General features: G+C 34.6%; 1 protein-coding gene across 6 annotated transcripts in view; it reads right to left on the reverse strand.

Moving 5' to 3' along the window:
• TRRAP (transformation/transcription domain associated protein) overlaps positions 1–18,697 on the reverse strand; it is a 92,611-nt gene that overhangs the window by 61,228 nt on the left and 12,686 nt on the right. For 4 of the 6 annotated variants that reach the window (XR_007163815.2, XM_048065419.2, XM_048065405.2 and 1 more), the window contains exons 15-32: positions 18,216–18,450; positions 16,313–16,640; positions 16,105–16,202; positions 15,265–15,459; positions 14,519–14,710; positions 12,637–12,802; positions 11,075–11,331; positions 9,989–10,189; positions 9,208–9,386; positions 7,897–8,096; positions 6,916–7,133; positions 6,578–6,775; positions 5,792–6,052; positions 4,694–4,855; positions 3,329–3,425; positions 2,767–2,888; positions 1,355–1,525; positions 71–139 (exon numbers count right to left, since the gene is read on the reverse strand). Coding sequence is in view for 5 of the 6 variants with exons in the window: in XM_048065419.2 (XP_047921376.1) it covers positions 71–139; positions 1,355–1,525; positions 2,767–2,888; positions 3,329–3,425; positions 4,694–4,855; positions 5,792–6,052; positions 6,578–6,775; positions 6,916–7,133; positions 7,897–8,096; positions 9,208–9,386; positions 9,989–10,189; positions 11,075–11,331; positions 12,637–12,802; positions 14,519–14,710; positions 15,265–15,459; positions 16,105–16,202; positions 16,313–16,640; positions 18,216–18,450 (3,349 nt within the window). In the remaining variant the exon portion in view is untranslated. The remainder of the gene's footprint in view (positions 1–70; positions 140–1,354; positions 1,526–2,766; positions 2,889–3,328; positions 3,426–4,693; positions 4,856–5,791; positions 6,053–6,577; positions 6,776–6,915; positions 7,134–7,896; positions 8,097–9,207; positions 9,387–9,988; positions 10,190–11,074; positions 11,332–12,636; positions 12,803–14,518; positions 14,711–15,264; positions 15,460–16,104; positions 16,203–16,312; positions 16,641–18,215; positions 18,451–18,697) is intronic. The other 2 variants (XM_048065423.2, XM_048065413.2) reach the window with 1 other exon arrangement.

The following is an 18,697-nucleotide window of genomic DNA, read 5'->3' on the forward strand; positions in this document are numbered from 1 at the left end:
TCTGCAATTCCTAAACATTAGTATTATTTATTTCTTCTGTCTTCCCACATAAAAGCATTCATTAACTTACATTTCCATCACTCCTCTGTCCACCTTTGTGTGTAATAACTACAACTTCCATCCATTTACGCAGGTGTTGCTATCAAAAAAAGACAATTAATATTATTCTTCTAATTATACCATTCCATTTTAGCAAGTGACAGCATATACTTCAAGAAAAGAGAGGCAGAAATGATTGTTTGAGGGAAACAAAGGGAAAAATGATTAGTTACTTTTGTTCCCTCAGATTGAAAAGTTAATTTACTATTTAAAACCATACAGTTTACAACTTCAAATACTTTCAACTCCTTCCAAACTGAAAAGGTAGGAATATCACCTAAAAAAAAGCTGTCATTAATCTATATGCGATTAGAAGACTGAGTTTTGGGTGTGAAACGTACAGGCATCTTTCTCACATCAAGACCATGGCACTCTCCTGCTAGGAGAGTGCAATAGGGGACTGCTAAAGATTTTTATTGGAATATACCTAGGACCTTTCTTTTTTAGTTTAAATCTAAAGCACTCTACAGGAACAGCAAATGCTGAAGTTGTTACCAATTTGATTTTTATACTCTGTAAAAGCAAATATGACATTTAATTATTAAAAAAAGCCTTCAGCTCTCAATCTGGTTTTACCACTAGCAATTGAAACTAGAATCTGAAACTGAAAGTCTAGTGTGTTGACTTCTAAAGGTTGCCTCAAGTCCTCTCCATATTCAAGAAAGCAAGGGTTGTAAGAGTACATACAATAAAAGGCATAAAAATTTGAAGTCAGATAGGCAATGATGACAGGCTTATACCTGTCCAATTATTTGCAACATACATGTACATATAAATATTTAAAATAGCCCTGAAAAAAGAATAGAGACTTTCCACACACACTTTAAAAGTTGAAAATGAAGTAAGAAGGGCAATACCTTTCACTAAAATGGACTTAGCCTGATAGGAGGTAAAACACACGTTCAAGGGATTACTTACTATATTATGCTGCTGGCACCTTACTTAGAAGTATGACCAAGCAGACCTTAACATAATGATGTATAACTTCACAAGATGAGAACGCCTCTTAACTTTTTGGTTTAGCAGTTCTTTAGAAATTAACACAAACTTTAACCAAGTAAATGTTTGAAGATACTCATTTTTCCTATTAATTGTGAAACAAAAACATTTTACTTGGAATTTATACATTAAGTCACTACCGAATTGTTCTTTGACTTAAAAAAAAAAAAAAAAAAACCTAATATGAGTTAAAAGACAATTTCCTCCGAAAGATTGGAAAAAACAAAACAACACCACAATACTTGAGTGGGCTTACCATCATTTGATCACAGAATTTATCGTTAAAAGAGTTTGGAAAAAGTCTAGTGACAGATGTCAGACGATTCACAACATTTAGTGTCAGGCTTCGATAGTCTCCCAGCATCATAAGCAACGGCCTCATGTGTGTATGAATTTGATCAACTTCTATTGTAGCTCCTTCCAAGAACTGCAAGAGAGTATAGGTTCAAAATACAGCACAGAGCTTAGTGACTTCTGTGCAAGCAACTTACTTGAAATAATTTCTGCTGACTTCATTTTTTTCTTTAATTTTGTACTTTCAGAATGCAACAGTTCAAAAGATATTTATTACTAGAAATATATGCAATGAAAAGATGGAAAGCACTTTAGTATTCTTAATGTACAGCAGGATATTCCATGAAACAATCAAACAGGAGGCCTTAATTAAAGACAAGGATTGAAAAATTGCCATAGTTATAAATGAAATTTACAGTTATAGACAAACTCCCTGGGCACTACTTTATTAACAAATGGCTGTGAATCTGGCTGAAAGCAATGGAGCAAATGTCTGTTAAAATCCACACGCATAAGCGAGAAACATAAAACATAAGAGAAAACCTGGCTGCAAGCAGCCAGACAGAATATTTCCTGTTATAATTAAACATCCTGTGGGCACTGATTTATCACAGGAAAAGGTGGTGGAAATGATTAGAAAAATCTCAAACCAAATACACAGGTCGGAACAACCCTTAGTTCCTATACCTCTTACCTCTCAACTGAACTGAATTGTCAGCAAGTCCTAACTAATAAGTACTTTCCCTTTCATGGCCAAGTGACATGAAAAGATGAAATCTGATCTCTAATTAGTCAACAGCCTAAGAAAATGTAAACCACCAGTATTACTATAATGATATTCCCTGTGACGTACCATCCAGTTTACACCTCATTATGAAGAGGCTGTAAGCCTTTTTATTATCATTTTCTATATTTGAAGGAAAGGTATTAAATCTTATAAAATCTTGCTGAAGTGAATTAGGTCTATCTACCAGGCCACATATCATAATGAGAGGATATGCTTTTCCCTGTCTTTCCAGCTTCTCTCACATTATAGCCTAGCATCCACAGAACAGATGCAGCATAGCACCGTTACTAATTCTGGCCCTAAATAGTACACAGACGGTGCTGTCCCTTAAGGTAACTGCAATACTGTGATGCAGAGCTTAACTCTGCCATATTGCTTCCATTTCCAAAACCAACCATGTGTTTCTATCAATTCTTTTAGGAACAAAGAGGAAACACAAGAAAAGCTTTTACAATAAAGCCAGACGTGCATTTGTGAAACTGCTAAGAAAGGCTGACACATCTTCCCAACTTTCCCAAGATCTGTAATCAAGAAGTAAAGCAGAGAGACCATGAGACTCGAAAGCAATATTGTTTTAATGCACTAACCTTTCTCATGCATGCTTCTCCTGCCTCCTGCAGTTCATTATTTGTTGAATTAAGTGCCTTGAAAAGTGCAGCAATAATTTTCTCTCTTGACTGAGGTAAGTAATTGCAGGCAGCTAGAGCATCTGCAAATACCAAAGCAAATTTCTCTTTGCTAACTCAATTTCAGAAAGACAAGAAAAAACATAATTCTACATTTATTCTTTTCAAGCTTCTTTTACTTCATCTTGAATTACAGACTGCTAAAGCCCAGAACGCTTTGCCAAAAGCAACAGGCATCATAAAACAGGAAAAGAATGGGAAGTCTATTAACAGACTTTTAAAGTTTTCCTAATGCTATATAACATAATTAGTCTAAAAATATTTTGGGTTAATTTCAGAAACTAAATCTTACTCATTAAGAAAGCAGCGATACTTCCCATTATTCTCCATTAAACTGTGACCTCTAGAGAGCAGTCATCAGTCTTCAAGCTCTCAAGTTTTCTGCTGATCTTGGGAAGACGATTGCCTTTTGCTCACAAGGACACTTACCTACATCTAATTTTGTTTATGAACTTTCACTTACTTAATGCAGCAATGCGAAGAGGTACAAGTGATGGAAGACTCTTGTAACAAGGTAGCTTCATTAAGGCAGCATCTTCAGCCTCACACAAATTCAAGAGCTAGGGAAAAAATAAACAAAGGCAATCATTTTAGCACAGCATTATGAATGATGGTTGAAACAGTATTATCAGTCATCCTTTGAGCCTTGTTTCCCCAAAGACACAGGTTTATTCAAATTACAATCCCCAAACTTCACCAACAGGCAAAAATTCTACTTGAAATTAGAGTGCAAGTTTCCATGAAAACTGATGGTTAGCCAAAGGCAAGAGAACCCACTAATACTGCCACTAAAGAAAAGTCAGGCAAAACGTAGTGTTTTTACAATTTGCCAATACCTAGCAGGTGTATTTGCAAACATGCTGCACATGTGGTACAGGGTGTAAAAGAATGTCTACAGAAAAGTTTGCCTCCTGAATCACAGTGAAATACTTAAAATACTGAGTACAGTGGTAAGAAGAGATGGAGATTAAGAGGAAAAAAATATGCTGAAAATGTCTTCAGTAATTCCTATGGTCACTGGTCACTGCCCTGAGGGATAATTCTTTCCTACAGAGCCCTCTTTGCAGGACAGTACTTTCAAAACACATGTATGTTTCTGTTAGAAAACACTGAACAAGTTGGAAAGAAAACAATGCGAGTTAACAATGCCCATGTCTATATCCAAGAACATTATTACAGTTGAGATCTTCACAAAATCAATACACTCTCACCTTTATAGACATTTTTTGACACTTCGTCTTTGTCTTAAGAAAAAAAATGAAGGTCCTCTGAATGGACAACTATATCCCATACTTGCCTTGCTAACTGCAATTGCTGTTGGTATCAAAGCCCTTAACTTACGTTTGGACAATACTGCTAGGAAACCAAAGGACTAGACAGTTTCTCCACATTAAATCCACATACTAGGGTTTTGCTTTTATATCTGATTTTATCCAAGCAGTTAGGGACTCAAAAACCTTAACAGAAAATATATACGTTTTGGTGGTATAACCATTGGTATCATATATATGCTGTGCATAAAATAATATTTAAATATTAAAGTTAGGGCTATTAGGACTAGGAATGTAACATCAAGATTTATTTAACACGTTAGAACATTCTACTTAGCTCAGAGCTAGCCATTCTACTTAGCTAGTCATTCTGCTTAGCTCAGAGCTTAGTCATAAAGGCAGACAGCTTCATTGGTCCACATTTCAAAAGGCAAACTCTTCATTTCCAGGGAAAGTTTAAAATACATAGGGAAAAATGTATTTGCAGCAATGAGAATTCTAACACCATCATTACTTAAGTAGCTACATTCAAATATGAGAACATAAAAAGGAAGTACCTCTGTGTAGAAAACCTTGTGTTCCACGACATTTAAATCCATTGTAAACAACCGAGGTTGCAGGGTTGTGCAAAATGTATTCCCCTCCATCAGTCCGATCTGGGCATTTGCAGGTTGATGCCTAAGTAAATGCTTTTTAGGAGGAACCATGTCTTGCAGGACCTACACAATGAAATTAAGATTACCAAATTAACAGCATATTCAAATGATCCCATAGACCTAGACAACATTAGGTATGACCACGTTTCTATTCATTTCCTACTGGGGCTCCAGATATACCTCTTTAGAAATCACTAAGCAAGAAGAAAAATGTTTCTATGAACTAACTGAATTCAGTCAGTTAGGGAAAAAACTCAGTATCTCCAAATATTACGTATCCTCTGTGAACAGATCTATGATAGTTTGTAACTTCACATAACTTTATAAACATTTAAAAAAAAGAAATTCATAGACTTAAGCGTTTAAAATGTTCAAGTCCAGAAACAGGAATATTTTAAGCTCCTAAAACATTAGAAAAAAAGAGACGTTCAGGTAAGTTTTCTTCCCCCATTACAGCAACTTTTCACTCTCCTCCATAAACACCTTTAACAATATAAGGTATCAGCTGGGGGGCTTCTCTGTATGTTCCCAAATTGCAATAATGACATCTATAATTTTATATGCTGTGGTGGCCTTCAGGACTTACGTATGTTTATACTAGCTTTTCAATAGAACAAATGTCCTATCAGCTAGCAAAAAGCAATTTCAACCAGCTTCGATCTGCATAGTCTTTCTGGATATGCCTCATATTTAGATATAAAACAGAAAACACAGGGTCAAAATAAAGTGTCTATCTGGCCTGCCATCTGATTGGTAGTAGGATGCACAGTCCATAATTTCAGGAAGTAAATCACTATCAGCGCTGGCTAAGTAATGAGGCAGTACTCCAGCCACAGTATTTTAAACAATGAAACACAGTAAATGACAAACATATGCTATCAAGCCGCTAAGAACTTAATTCGCTAATGTGAGAAAATGCACTCATAAACGCATTTTGCAAAGTCAAACTGGTAAACAACTTTAGACTTGCTTGGACTTCCAGTAAGTATTTCTGCTTACCTCTTTGTGTGGCTCCATAATCACAGTGACGCTTTTTCCAGTGACCTGTGCAAGTACTTGCAACGAATGCATAGCCTGTTTTCTCACAGTAGAGTTTGGAGAGGTTACTTCTCGAACAAGATCATGGGTCACATGATGGAAAGACTTTTCCTGTGCTGCTAGGATTTCTTCTGTTTTTTCTTCATCTTTTAAAGGAGTTGCACATCTAATCAAAAGCTGTTCTAGTGTGGTCTTTGCCATAGCAACCGCTCCATTGGAAACCTAAAGTATCATGGATTATTTTTATTTTTTATATTTTTTAAAGTACAAAACAAAAATAACAAATCTACACACTACTCAACAACAAACTTTGCACTTGTCTGTGATGAATCCTCTAGAAAAGGCACATGTTCAACTAATCTTCCCACCAATCTTTCCAAAGCTGTGAGTTGCAATGAGTGAAATCTAAGAGCTGGAACACCTTAACAGCGGTGTCACCATATGATTCACAACTGAGAAAAGATCAAGCAGCCAATTCTCTAGGTATCTGTAACTACATACAGCTTTTTAATAAGATGAACACCTCCAAACTAAATGCAGTCCAAGTTACAGTGAATCTAGAGATCTTTCACTGATCTAAATGAGACTCGTACATTTCTACTCTGAAATGAGCAAATACAATTATTACAGAAACAATACACTTTGAAGTTAAGTAAAATCAAGATCAGAAAAAACTCAGTATGTGTGAATTAAGAAAAAAAAGCTAGTTTCCCCCACATTACTTGATACAGTACATTCATTCTTTACCTCTCCAGTTAGATCCATCATAACAAAGAGAAGTGCCTTCAGGAAAGTCTGCTGGTTCTGGAGGACCCAAATTAGTGGAAGCCGTTCCATAAGAAATTTAATCGACACAACGCCTCCTAGTTTAGCATACCAAGCTTGTTCGTAACAGCAAGCACACAAACGTTCCACAATGTAGGAAAACAAGGGAAGCTGACAAGCCTGGAAACAAAGAATTCTATCAGTTTGTTTTTTCAGCTCATTGGTATCCTCTGAAATTTTAGAAACAAAATTCAGCTGTCTGAAACTAGATAATTTAATTACAAATTTTTTCTAAATAAGAAAATTATGCATAATATTACCCTTTCCTTTGACCCCAAGATGATGCTTGCAACATCAAATATCACTGCTAGAGCCACCTCTCCTATTTTGCAGAGCTCCTTCTCCTCATAAGCCATGCAGATTGCTATGGCATCAATAAGCACCAAGGGATCCATGCCTTTCGACCCATTTTCTTCGCTATGAAACATGGCTGTGCTAGGCTGGCTTCCAACCTGATAGCACTGCAGCAGAAAAGGACCTGTAATTTGTATAGGGAGAGGAAGAAGAAAAAGATAAAACAATGGCTATTGAAATATGAATAGTCTTTCAATTAAATTTTACTACTTCTCTGACTAGAGGATGGCAAAAACAGTAAGCAATGTGTCAATTTGCATATAAATGGATTGCAAGGCATTCTTCACTCTTAGAAGAAAAAAAGATTACATCTACTTGAATATTTTCTTCTATGCACTACACTACACACTGCAGAGGCCTGCTAAGAAGTTTTAATTAAAACGAAGAACCTTAAGAAATTCAGATTACATTAATACATGTCATACAGTCTAACTCCAAACAAAAAGTTTACTTCATAGGTAGAAGACGCTACAGTGCTTTGCATTTAGTTCCTCTAATAGTCCCTCAAAACTGCAAGCAAAAACAACCCAATTAAAAACCACCTGCAAAAATAACTGCATCTATCAAGTTACACAAATGCTCTGGAGATATACACTGTTCCAAACCCTATTTATTTTATTTGCTTCAGCATTTTAAGAGTATTATTACGTAATGTTTTTGAAAACTTGCTTAACAATTTTCACTGCTCTATTATTTATAAATAGTTAAAAAATATTTCAGCCACAGAACAAAACCCAACACAACTACCCAGAATATCACTTGTTATAATAGTCATAACAAGATATAACAATAACAAGAATAATACTTGTTATAATAGTCAGTAGTGTTAAGTAAAAAACTTCTCTACCCCTCTCATGACCACAAAATCTTTAGGCCACTTCACTTACCACACTGCTGAGCTACCGCCACCATTGTATAATGGCGGATCAAGCTGGCTACAAAAGGCAGAGCACTCGGTCTCAGATCTTTGATGACTGCTGACATGAATGCCCCTGTCAAAGCCTGCTCAAACGTTTTACGAGCTGGAGTATCCTGAGCTTTGTACCGATGCGAAATAATTACACTGGGTATGGACTTCTCAGTAAAGCTGAAAGACAAAATTAAGTTCATTATAATCCTAAACTGCAGTATTGGCAGCTCAACCATGAACATCATCAAGTACTTTATTTACAGTTTGCTCTTGATATTAAACTCCTTTTCCACCTCCCATTTTCTCCTCATTTTGATAGAGCTAGACCGGTTCACTCAGTTGGTATTAATTTTGTCAACCACTGGTCTCAAACATGATGGATAGCTCAATTTCATCATGAACATTTAAAGCCAGTGGTTCAGAAGAAGCCACATATATTCCAAATAATAGGTATACAGGCTTCACACTACAACTCAATTACAGAATGTCATTTTCAATATTTTGACATTTTCCCTTTTTTAAAATGACATTTGATTTTAATCTTTCAAGACTGAAACATTACTTATCAAATCACTGCCCCAACAGAACCTATTCATTGCAAAGCTATATTTATGTCAAGTTTAACAAGTCCCAATTATAATAGCAACTATGCTCTTTAGCAACACTTACTATACTGCAACTCAAAGTCAGCACACACTTTGTAGGCAAAGATGTGAAAGTTGTCTAAAAGCAATGAACTTACTAAGTATCGATGACTCAAATTTTAAAAGATGTAAAAAATAAAAAAATCCTTAACTGCCCTAAGACAAACAAAGTCATATATCAAAACTGATCCATCCATGAACATCAGCTGTGTGTATGTGACTATGCTACAGTTTGGTCACTAAATGGAAACTTAATTTTGTATCTCTTTCACTTTGGTAAAAAGTTAGAAGCACACACAGAACATTAAAATCTTATCTTTGAAACACTATTAAACATCAGAACACTTGAATTATTTAAATATATTAAACTACAATTAAATTTTTAAGAAACTGTCTTGTCATACCTAAAGATTGTGCATTGGACCGTGAGTAGGGGAAGAAAATAAAAATTTGGAACATTAACAGATGTTATTTGCATTAAATAACATGCAGATAAAACTAAGAGGAAGATTTGAAAAGCCCTGCATCAATTTAAAAGGAAGCAGGATAATCCAAAAGGTAAAAACACCATGCAGAATACATTGTTTAGATTAACCATTCTCTCTAAGTTAGGTTACTCTAAAGACACTATAAATTTTACATACACATTTACGTTTAAAGAATTGTCATACTTGGGATGCGCCAGAAGTTGATATAATGCATGCTTATTATCATCCAAGCTCATCATAGCTACTAAGAAACACTTGATTACTTCCCAGGCTTGCCTCCGATAATACGGCTCTGTGTTAGCACTCTTCAAGCAGTCCAGAGCAGTTTCAATTGCCTACAACCAAGAGAGAAGAAAAAATAGTAATAAAACACTATTTCTTAATATTTATTGTGAAGTGATTAATCAAGGGAACGGTATTTTTAATACATATTAAAAATCACTTAAAAAGCACATACTATTTGGACTGCCCAAATTAAGAAATACAAAGAATGCCTGACATCAGTGGAATGATGATTAGCAACTCCTAAAACTTTTCGCATTTTTGTCTGCAAAGTCTGACAACTCAAAAAAACACAAAAACAAAAAACAAACAACCTAAACCAACAAACAAAAAGAACAAACACACAGAAGTGGGTTTAGATTCTGTTTCTTCATTACGGAATAAATGAATTAGAATTCTCCTTGTCTAACTGGAGGGATATCAAAACATATTCAGGTATGTGTGAGATCCTAAAGCCTACTTTTAAGCATGTAATTTCTGTAACGTTGAATATTTATTAATTCATATCTAGAATTGATGGCAGACAGCACACATTTGACCAATTTTTTTTTTCTTTATAAGCAAACAAACTTTCAAAGAGTCTGTAACAAAGCAAAACTGAACAAGGTAATTTCTTCGCACAGAAGATGTCCTTACTTCTCAAAAAAGTCCTTACCTTTTCCATAGGGAGCTGAATAGATGCTTTACAGTCTGAAAATTCTATTGTAATGCTGGGTCCTTGAATTTCTGTGACCACATATTGTAGTTTCTGTGATTCCTTTAACATTTTCCTGTTACTTCCACCAAATTTGCCAAGTACGCGATAAGCCACATGAGAAATGCTGTCTGCAGGATTGCGCAGTGTACGCCACAAAGCCTGTAAGTATTTTTAAATGTGACATGGTCAGAACAGCCTCACTTCACAATTTTTCAACTTATAATGTATAAAAATAAAAAATAAAAATGAAGCAAAACATTTATTCTCTTATCTAGGTATTTGATACTGCATAACCTCCAGGGAAAAAAAAACAAAACACTTATCCTAGATGGAATAAAAACAATAAGTTCACAACAGTTAAACTGTAAACAGATTGTCCTAAGCACAGTTATAGATTAGACTAATATAATCAGATACAAAATCTTTGCAACACTGACATGTAATTTTGTATTTATTGTTAATATTAGATGGACAACATTATGAATTTAATTAAAAACAGGAAACTAAAAAAACACCACCATGGGCCAAGTTAAATAACCTCAAAGAGCTAGTTTCAATATCTAAAAAGAAAGCAAGGCAATGTAGACTATATGCTAGCACTATTAGAGGAAATAGCCACATTTAAAATGGTGTTCCAAATTTCAGCCATGCCATCTTCACTGGATATATAAGATCGTAGATAGTTGTCAATCATAATATGCTGAAAGCAATTTGTTTTGACTGTTCTGTTTTCAAGAAATTAGCAATTTTTAAACATTTTCTGTACTAATTCATCTTAAACATAGCGATATTCTTCCTACCGAGTCCCAATTTTTAATTTTAACCTCTTAACAGGGGGTAGAGAAGAAAAGATTAATTCGCTTTTAAAATTTTCAGAATTTTCAGTTTAGCAGCATAACACCAAATGGTGTTTTGCACACAAATCAGACAGGCATGGTTCTCACAACAGTTTTTTCAAGTTTTTATAACCAAAGTTTCACATAAAATTCTAATGTTTAGTGAATCAACGACCTCTTGTGGTTTAACAGGAAACAACACATTTACCTGCATAAGCTCAGCTCGAACTGGTTGAATATGATCATACAGAAAGTCTGGCTGCAAGTTATCCACGCACAATTCAAGAGTTCTTAAGCCCTGGCTAACCAGGGTTTGAGATCCATTAAGAGCTGACACCAAGGGATCCATCAGCATTGGCAGATAAGGGAGCAATGAGCTCAGACGAACTGGCACCGTGAGGCAGAGCTCTACAAACAAGTCCTTCATGTGTTGTTTATGAAGACCACTTTGCAACATATTAAGTCCTGAAAATCATTGATAAATTACACATTCAAAAGAAAATGACAGTCCACAGTTAATTGTTCAAAAATTGCTATTTCCTATACTTAAAATAACCTGGCATTTAAAATCATGTAAAGTTCATATCTCTAAGGAATGTATTTAGAAAATATAGTACGTTCATAATTACAACTTCCATCTACGGATTTTATGCATTGAATGTTTTTGTAGGTACATGCATATACAAAAAGAACAGCTATGCATACACTGAAATTTAATATTAAATAAATGTTAAAATAAAGTAGCTTTTGAATACAGTACACGAAAATAAAAAAAAAAGATTGTTGACCCAAACCTTAATTTTGTAGCGATTTAAAAAATTCACATGGAGAAAATTGTTTAAAAAAAATATCTGGACTCTTGGAAATGAACATGAAATGCGTATGGGTCATACACTGTCCCATACACACTAAACACATTCCCCAACTTACTGCACACACAGAGCAGGAAGATTTCATATATTCCACAAACGTAGATAGCAGCTCTACACTGACATGCATTTTACACAATGAGTCATACGTAACATATATATTTGCTAACTACAATAAAAATCGCCCCTGCAAGTTTCTTAATTCTAAATCATGTACATTTATATTTCAACAGTGCTTTGTGTAACTTCAGAAGACAGAAGATAGACATATGCAAAGTAAATGCAAAGATTTCACTCTCCTGAAATTGCTCTGATTTAGGTTGCCTTTACATTTAAGTAGTTCTGCATGTTTCCTTGGGCATCTCTAATATCTCTGGAAGATAACACTTGTAAGCATATATGCTAATTTAATCAAACTGATTCATATTTCCATTTCTTTTTGGAAACTGACACTAATCGCGTTTATATTTGTCATGCACCGGCAGGTGTGCACACATCCTCAACTCCAGGACAGCCAGAGCTTCTCTGTAACATTCTTCCCTTAATATCGGTGATGGCCTGGCAACCTCGCTTCTGCTACTATCCTACACCTCATTCTTCATGCTAATAAAATTATCCATTGCAAAGCATGAAATAAACAAACACCCAACAGTCCCAAAAGAGAAAGCAGAAAACAAGCAGCAGAAGTTGTGAAGCAGCCAGAGCTATGGAGCCTGAAGCAGATGAGAGTAAATCCAAGATATTTAATCAAGTGCTAAGCTCAAAGTCAGCAGCTACTTATCGGAGTTAGGGCTTTGTGTTTTTGATGTTTGTTTGTTTTTAATTACACAATATAATTTTATTACTAGTATTCACACAAAAAGATCAGAAACTGCACGGGGAAATAAAGGTATTGCTCTACCTTGCAGTAAGTTTGGTAACAGCGGCAAGAATTCTTGATATAACAGATCATGACTGCCTCCTCCAATAGATCTGAACAGTGCTCTGAGCAGCAGGAAATAGTTATAAGGCTCTTTGGCAGTCTGTGCAAGTTCCATAGAGCTGTTCACAATCTTGTGTAAATGTGGCTATAAAAAAAATAGAGCTTTAAGATTAATAAATCATCAATTTCATCATCATTGCAGTGTAAGAGTTTAGCATGAGACAAGAATTTCAAATCAAAAACCTTCAGTTATTCCAAGTAATGTGATACCACCCTAATTTTATAACTACTTGAGGAATTGTTAAAAAGTAAATCTGTTATTTGAGCAGCACCAAGAAACAATAGTATTCTTTAGTTAATTATATGCTGCTTTCACATTAGCCAAACAATCAAGTCCATTTGCTACTCTAAGCACTAATTGTATTAAAATAAAAAAAACTTCTACAAATCTGAGGTAACAAAACAGATTTGCTCCAGAGAACCTAAGGATGGTAGCAGAATTGTCAGAATGATAACAGAAGACATTTCACAATATGAGTTTACTCCAGATCTAACTTCATCATTAATCCTTAAATGTTGTGAATGTTAAAAATTTACTTTAAAGACTAACTTTACAAGGAAAAAACAGTTACAGAACCAAAAAATTAAGACTCAGTGGCCTTTTAGAGCAGTGGACATTAACAGTTTGCAGCCAGGAATCATTAAAATTAGTTGCTAAACACAAGAATTCTCCCAGATGAGGTAGAAACAGTGACACAATTCTGGATTTTATTGAGATCTAGAAGTATTCTACATTGCTATGCAAATGCTGCAAACAGCCTTCATCATTCAATTAAATTGTCTACCCAAGGCCCATATCATCAATCCTGATGAAACAAAAACGTAACGAGCATGAAACTGTGACGGTAGTAAATCACATTCTTTAAATTGGATCGCCAGCTTATAAAATCCAAATGACCTCAATTTTGATGACAAAAGAGAAGAATTTAACCAAGATTATACGAATATTGCATCATATTAGTCATGAAAATCACTTCACATTACTGTAATTATTCAAAGAAATAGGGGAAATAGTTATATCTACTCTGTTCTACACAGAAAACAACTACTGAACTAATCCTGCTACAGCAAATCATTAAGAACAGAAACCATTATTATATAGTTATCTGTATCACACATTGTGTTTATTTAAAGGTAGGGAGAAAAGAAATTGAGGGTCACGTTGTGAGAAGGAGTACTGTTCTACTACTATTGTGAAGTTTTTCTGTATATAGGCAGCTGCTATTTTTATTAAAAAGCACTCTCGCTTCAAGCTCAGAACACAGTGTTTCTAAGCTCAATGAAAGAGATGATGCATTTTCAACATACAAAATGGATTTTTTAAATAAACAAACATGTTGTTAATAGAAAAAAAGAATTCCTCAATGCAAACTTTTCAACACCACAGAAGTATGTTTTTAACTCGAGGTACGTGTCATTACTGAACATGATATAAATGAACAAGATTCACCAACACACAAACAAGAGATACCAATCTAATCAAAAGCCTTAAGTTAATATGGAACAACAACAAAAAAAGATACACCTATCCTGACTGTTAAGTTATGAAGGTTTATGACCACAAGTATGTTTCAGTTATTTAGACTCAGAATTAGCACATAACTTTAGTTTTAAATGTTCACAGGAACTCTTATAAATACGGCAATGAGGTATTCGGTGTTTGAATAATGGTGCTAACAGTAGTTCAAACATGAAAAGACTATCAAACGAAAGAGATAACAAAACAAAGTTTCTTCAAACATCTGAAGAATGCATTAAGAGACAAAAAAGATTCATTTTTTTTACTCCAAATGACCTTTACCTTAAGCATTTGTTCATTTTCAGCTGCAAATAGTGAAACTGAGCCAAAGACTAACTTGAACAGCTTGAGATACAGATTGGAGAGTTCCACATTAGAGCCCATTTCTGGCAGTCGATCCAGAAGATACTCTACCAAAATTGTTGCAAAGAGTGCAGAGGTAGTAGGGTTTGCCAAAAAGGAATTGGCAACAATCTATAAAAGGGAACCACAAAGGAATTAATGTCGCTGTAATGAAAAGAACACAGGAAATTAAAACACTACCAATTTAAAACAAACAAAAAAAGACCAACTTTTCCCCCTATCTTCACTGCTGTGCAAACAATTCAGGTTATTCTCAATGGAAAATAACCGTGTACATAATTTAAATATCCAAGTTAAAGTTTATATTTTAGATGTATACAATTGGAAGTGTGCTCTGTAAAATAGCAGAACAGAACATTAACACAACAACCTTTCAAACAGAACAGGAATTTCAAAATGTTCAATACCTTTCATGAATAAAAGTCCACTCATATCTTCCCTGCTTATCTGAAGTGCTCATATTTGCATTGCATCACTTACTCTGTAAATTTTTGAAAATCCATCTTTACAAAGCATTTTATACACTGTTTCAAATCAAATCCAGCATGCTAATTTCAGCATTATTATTTAATAATTCATCTTCAGCCTTACGTGTTTTAAGGAATGAGCTATTTTCTACAGGCTGGTTATTATCAATGGGTGGGAAAAACAAACAAACAAAATACCTGAAGAGCATAGTTTTTTGAGATTCTCTCCACCATATATGGAACGGTAGTTTGAAAGATTTCTTTAAAAGTTAAAGGGTTCATCATTGTGAAGACACCAGCAAAATGCTCCAGAACTTCCTTTTCCTCTTTCATTCTGACTGTCTGACAGTTGGCTACTCGAACATATGTCTGTCCATTTCCTGCTATTTGAACCTATAGCAATTTGGAAAAAAAAATTTGGAGCAACTTTTTCCCCACTATTTTTAAAGTATCTTGCAATTAAAACTGACATTATGCAAGATTCACATGCATCCTTTATACAATTAAAAATCACAAAAGCCACCATTGACAATAAGAATAGTAAAACGGAGTGTGTTCATCACAAACTTTAAAATCATGGAGTCAGGAGTGGAAAAAGACAACAGCAGGAGATATCAGTGTATTTGTAAAATTACTTAATTCTAAATCATACATTTACATTTCAGCAGTGCTCTGTGTAATGTCAGAAGATAGACATATGCTAAGTGAATACTTTAACTGATAACTAAACTAAAAAAAAAAAAATCATTTGAACACCAATAGATTTAATCGTCCACATAAAAGACCAAGATTTTTACAGTCTGACCTGCCAGCATAAAAACAAACAATGATAACTACTAAAAAAATAATTTGTTTCTTGCAAGTGATAAGTACTTTGAAATTCGTAAGATTTCCCACTAAATGTAGTCCTGAAATTAAAGACTTCATGAAATATACTACACACAAAATTTGTATTTTAGCTGACAAAGAAATCCATGTTAGAAGATATAACACAGAGAAATTGTATAAAATGAAAGTGCCATTGGTCAGGTTACATACCTGATAAATATCTAAAGCTTGCATTGCATATTTTACTAGTTTTATATAAATTTGAGTCTCCTTAGGTTGCAATTGCTTATTGGGAATGAATTGTGCTTCTGAAAGAAGACAAAATACAACAGTAGTTACTTATTAAAAATACAACATGCTTTAATGCTAGACATAGAATTACAAAAGATAAGCGTAATTAAATAGTATGAAGCTTTACCGCCAGGAGCTTTGCATGATGTTATGCCCCACGTGATTGTCTTGACACCACAGACCAAGGTTTTTACTAAGCTTCGGCAGTCTGTGACCTGGAATGTCTGTTTGTCCTCTTTTTCTTTCTCCCCTTGTTTTTCAAACACAGGCACTGGTGCAGGGGCCACTGGAGTGGCCGGGGCAGGAGATGGAACAGGAACAGGTGCTGCGTTTGCTGCTGTTGGTACTCCAGGCAGTGCGGCTTCAGCAGCCCCAAGTTCAGACTGTGGCTTGCATTTTTTAAAAATTACAGAAAGCTGGTATCGTGCTATAGTATGAAATTTCAGAACAAAAACCTACGGGCACAAAGAGGAAAGGCCAATAGAAGAGCAGAGAGGAGAGGGGGAGGAAAAAAAGAAAATAAGTTTCTTCTTCACAGAATGTTCTAAATTTAATACTAATACTTCATGTCAACATAAACCAGTAAAATTTACAACTGTGTTTCTGGAATCATTCAAATGACTGCAAACATTTTTAAGCATATCAAAAAGTATGTTTTCTTTAAACAAGTTCAAACAATAAAAATATTTGCTGAAAACTAAAAGCTGATCTCTCTACAGTTATATTTAACTTAAAATGAAAAGCAACTTGAGCTTATTTTTAAAAGTAAGACTTACTATTTCAGTCTATTGACTACTAAGCATAAAAAGCTAGAATCTGTCAGTTAATAAGATGCCTAAAACTAAAATATAAACTGACAGTGCATGTAGCACATCAGATTTAAAAAGCAACAATCAATTCAAAGAACAGTGGTCCCCAACACTTTTGCCTCTTGGCTGGCACCAAACAAGGCTCATGTTGCAAAGGTTTCAGTTTAAAGTTTTCTGTACCTTTTAAATGAAATAAAATAAGCTGTGCTGGGGCACTGTTTAGTAGTTCAAGGATAATATCAAATAATCTGGAGATGACTAAAATGACCTCCTTAGTGCATTCAGAATGATGACAGTCTGTGACACGGAAGTGTCAAAGATGGAGGGGACGCACTAAACCCAGAATTTCTAGATCTCTCTTTCCAAAAAAAAAAAAAAAAAAAAACCAAAAAAATAGCCATATGGTTTGGTCAGTCATCTTAAAATGTTAAGACCAATTTGATTTATATTTCAAAACATGCTCTCACATCCCAAAAATAAGATTATTAAACAAGCATTTACACTAGAAGCACTTAACTTCACAATTGAGTGCAACTTTAGGTTGTGACAGGAGAAATACTAGGCAACATTTTTCAGTTAACAACTTGGCTACATCAAGCAGGTGGAGTTTCACTTGTACTACACCATGGTTGAGAGCTTTTAGAGCACGTCTGATGATTCTATGATTTTTAAAAATAATAAAAAAAAAAAAAACACTCCTCCATATAAAAGAGAACCCTTAAAAGCATCAGCATGTCTTGAAAACGTGGGGTTTTCACATCTTACAGATTGCATTGGTCTATGCCAAGAACCTGTGAGATAGTTGTCTTTCAGGATTTCACTATCCAGAAAAGAAAAAACAAACCATCCAAATAAAAAAATAAAAGTCATAAGGCATAATAAATATAATCCTTAAATTATAAATTTAAGCAGGGAAAGAGAGGAGATTACAACTAAGGCAAAAAAATTAAGCAATTCCTATCAGCACAGGCATTTAGATTCCCACTTTGAAACAAGTCATTCAATAAATAAGCTGAGTTGGCAAAGCATCTCCACTGTACATAACACATTATCCCGGTTGCATAGAAATTCAAAAAGCCCTTCTCTGAACTACAGAAAATAAAACAGGATGCAGACTGTTTCTGCATGTTGTCCTTTCTGAATGAGAAAGCAAAGTGCAACTGACAATACAAAATAATAGTATATTCAACTTATTATCAAAAATATGAAACAAATCAATACCTCCAGCATTCTCATAAGTATGTCTCTACCATTTCCATTTTCCTGTTCACTTTTAGACCGGATACAGTCTACCAAATTTAGCAGAAGCTTGCAAGACATTGTCTGAATACTGCTAGGCAAGGACTCGTCATCAATGTTCTTGGCAAATAACTGGACAGCAAGGGAGAGATCATTGAGTGGTAAATGCTGTCGGACATGATGCACCAGGTCTGCCAGTGTGCTATACGCAAGCGGTCTATCAGTAAAAACAAGAAATGAAGAAAACACTTTGAGGACAATTATAATTGTTGCTAATTGGACTTAACCAATAATTACTGCCTGAAGCTATTTTCAAGATTCTAAACTAAAACTTCCTATTTTACATGCAAACACGGTTCACACAGCTTTTTTTTTTTTTTTTTGAGCAAATTAGGATGCTTTAAACCACATATGAAGCAGAGCTGGCAAGCTCTTTCACAAATAATCCTTGATGACTCATGATT

The sequence above is a fragment of the Anser cygnoides genome, chromosome 15 (assembly GCF_040182565.1).
Source record: "Anser cygnoides isolate HZ-2024a breed goose chromosome 15, Taihu_goose_T2T_genome, whole genome shotgun sequence".
Taxonomy (NCBI): Eukaryota; Metazoa; Chordata; class Aves; order Anseriformes; family Anatidae; genus Anser; species Anser cygnoides.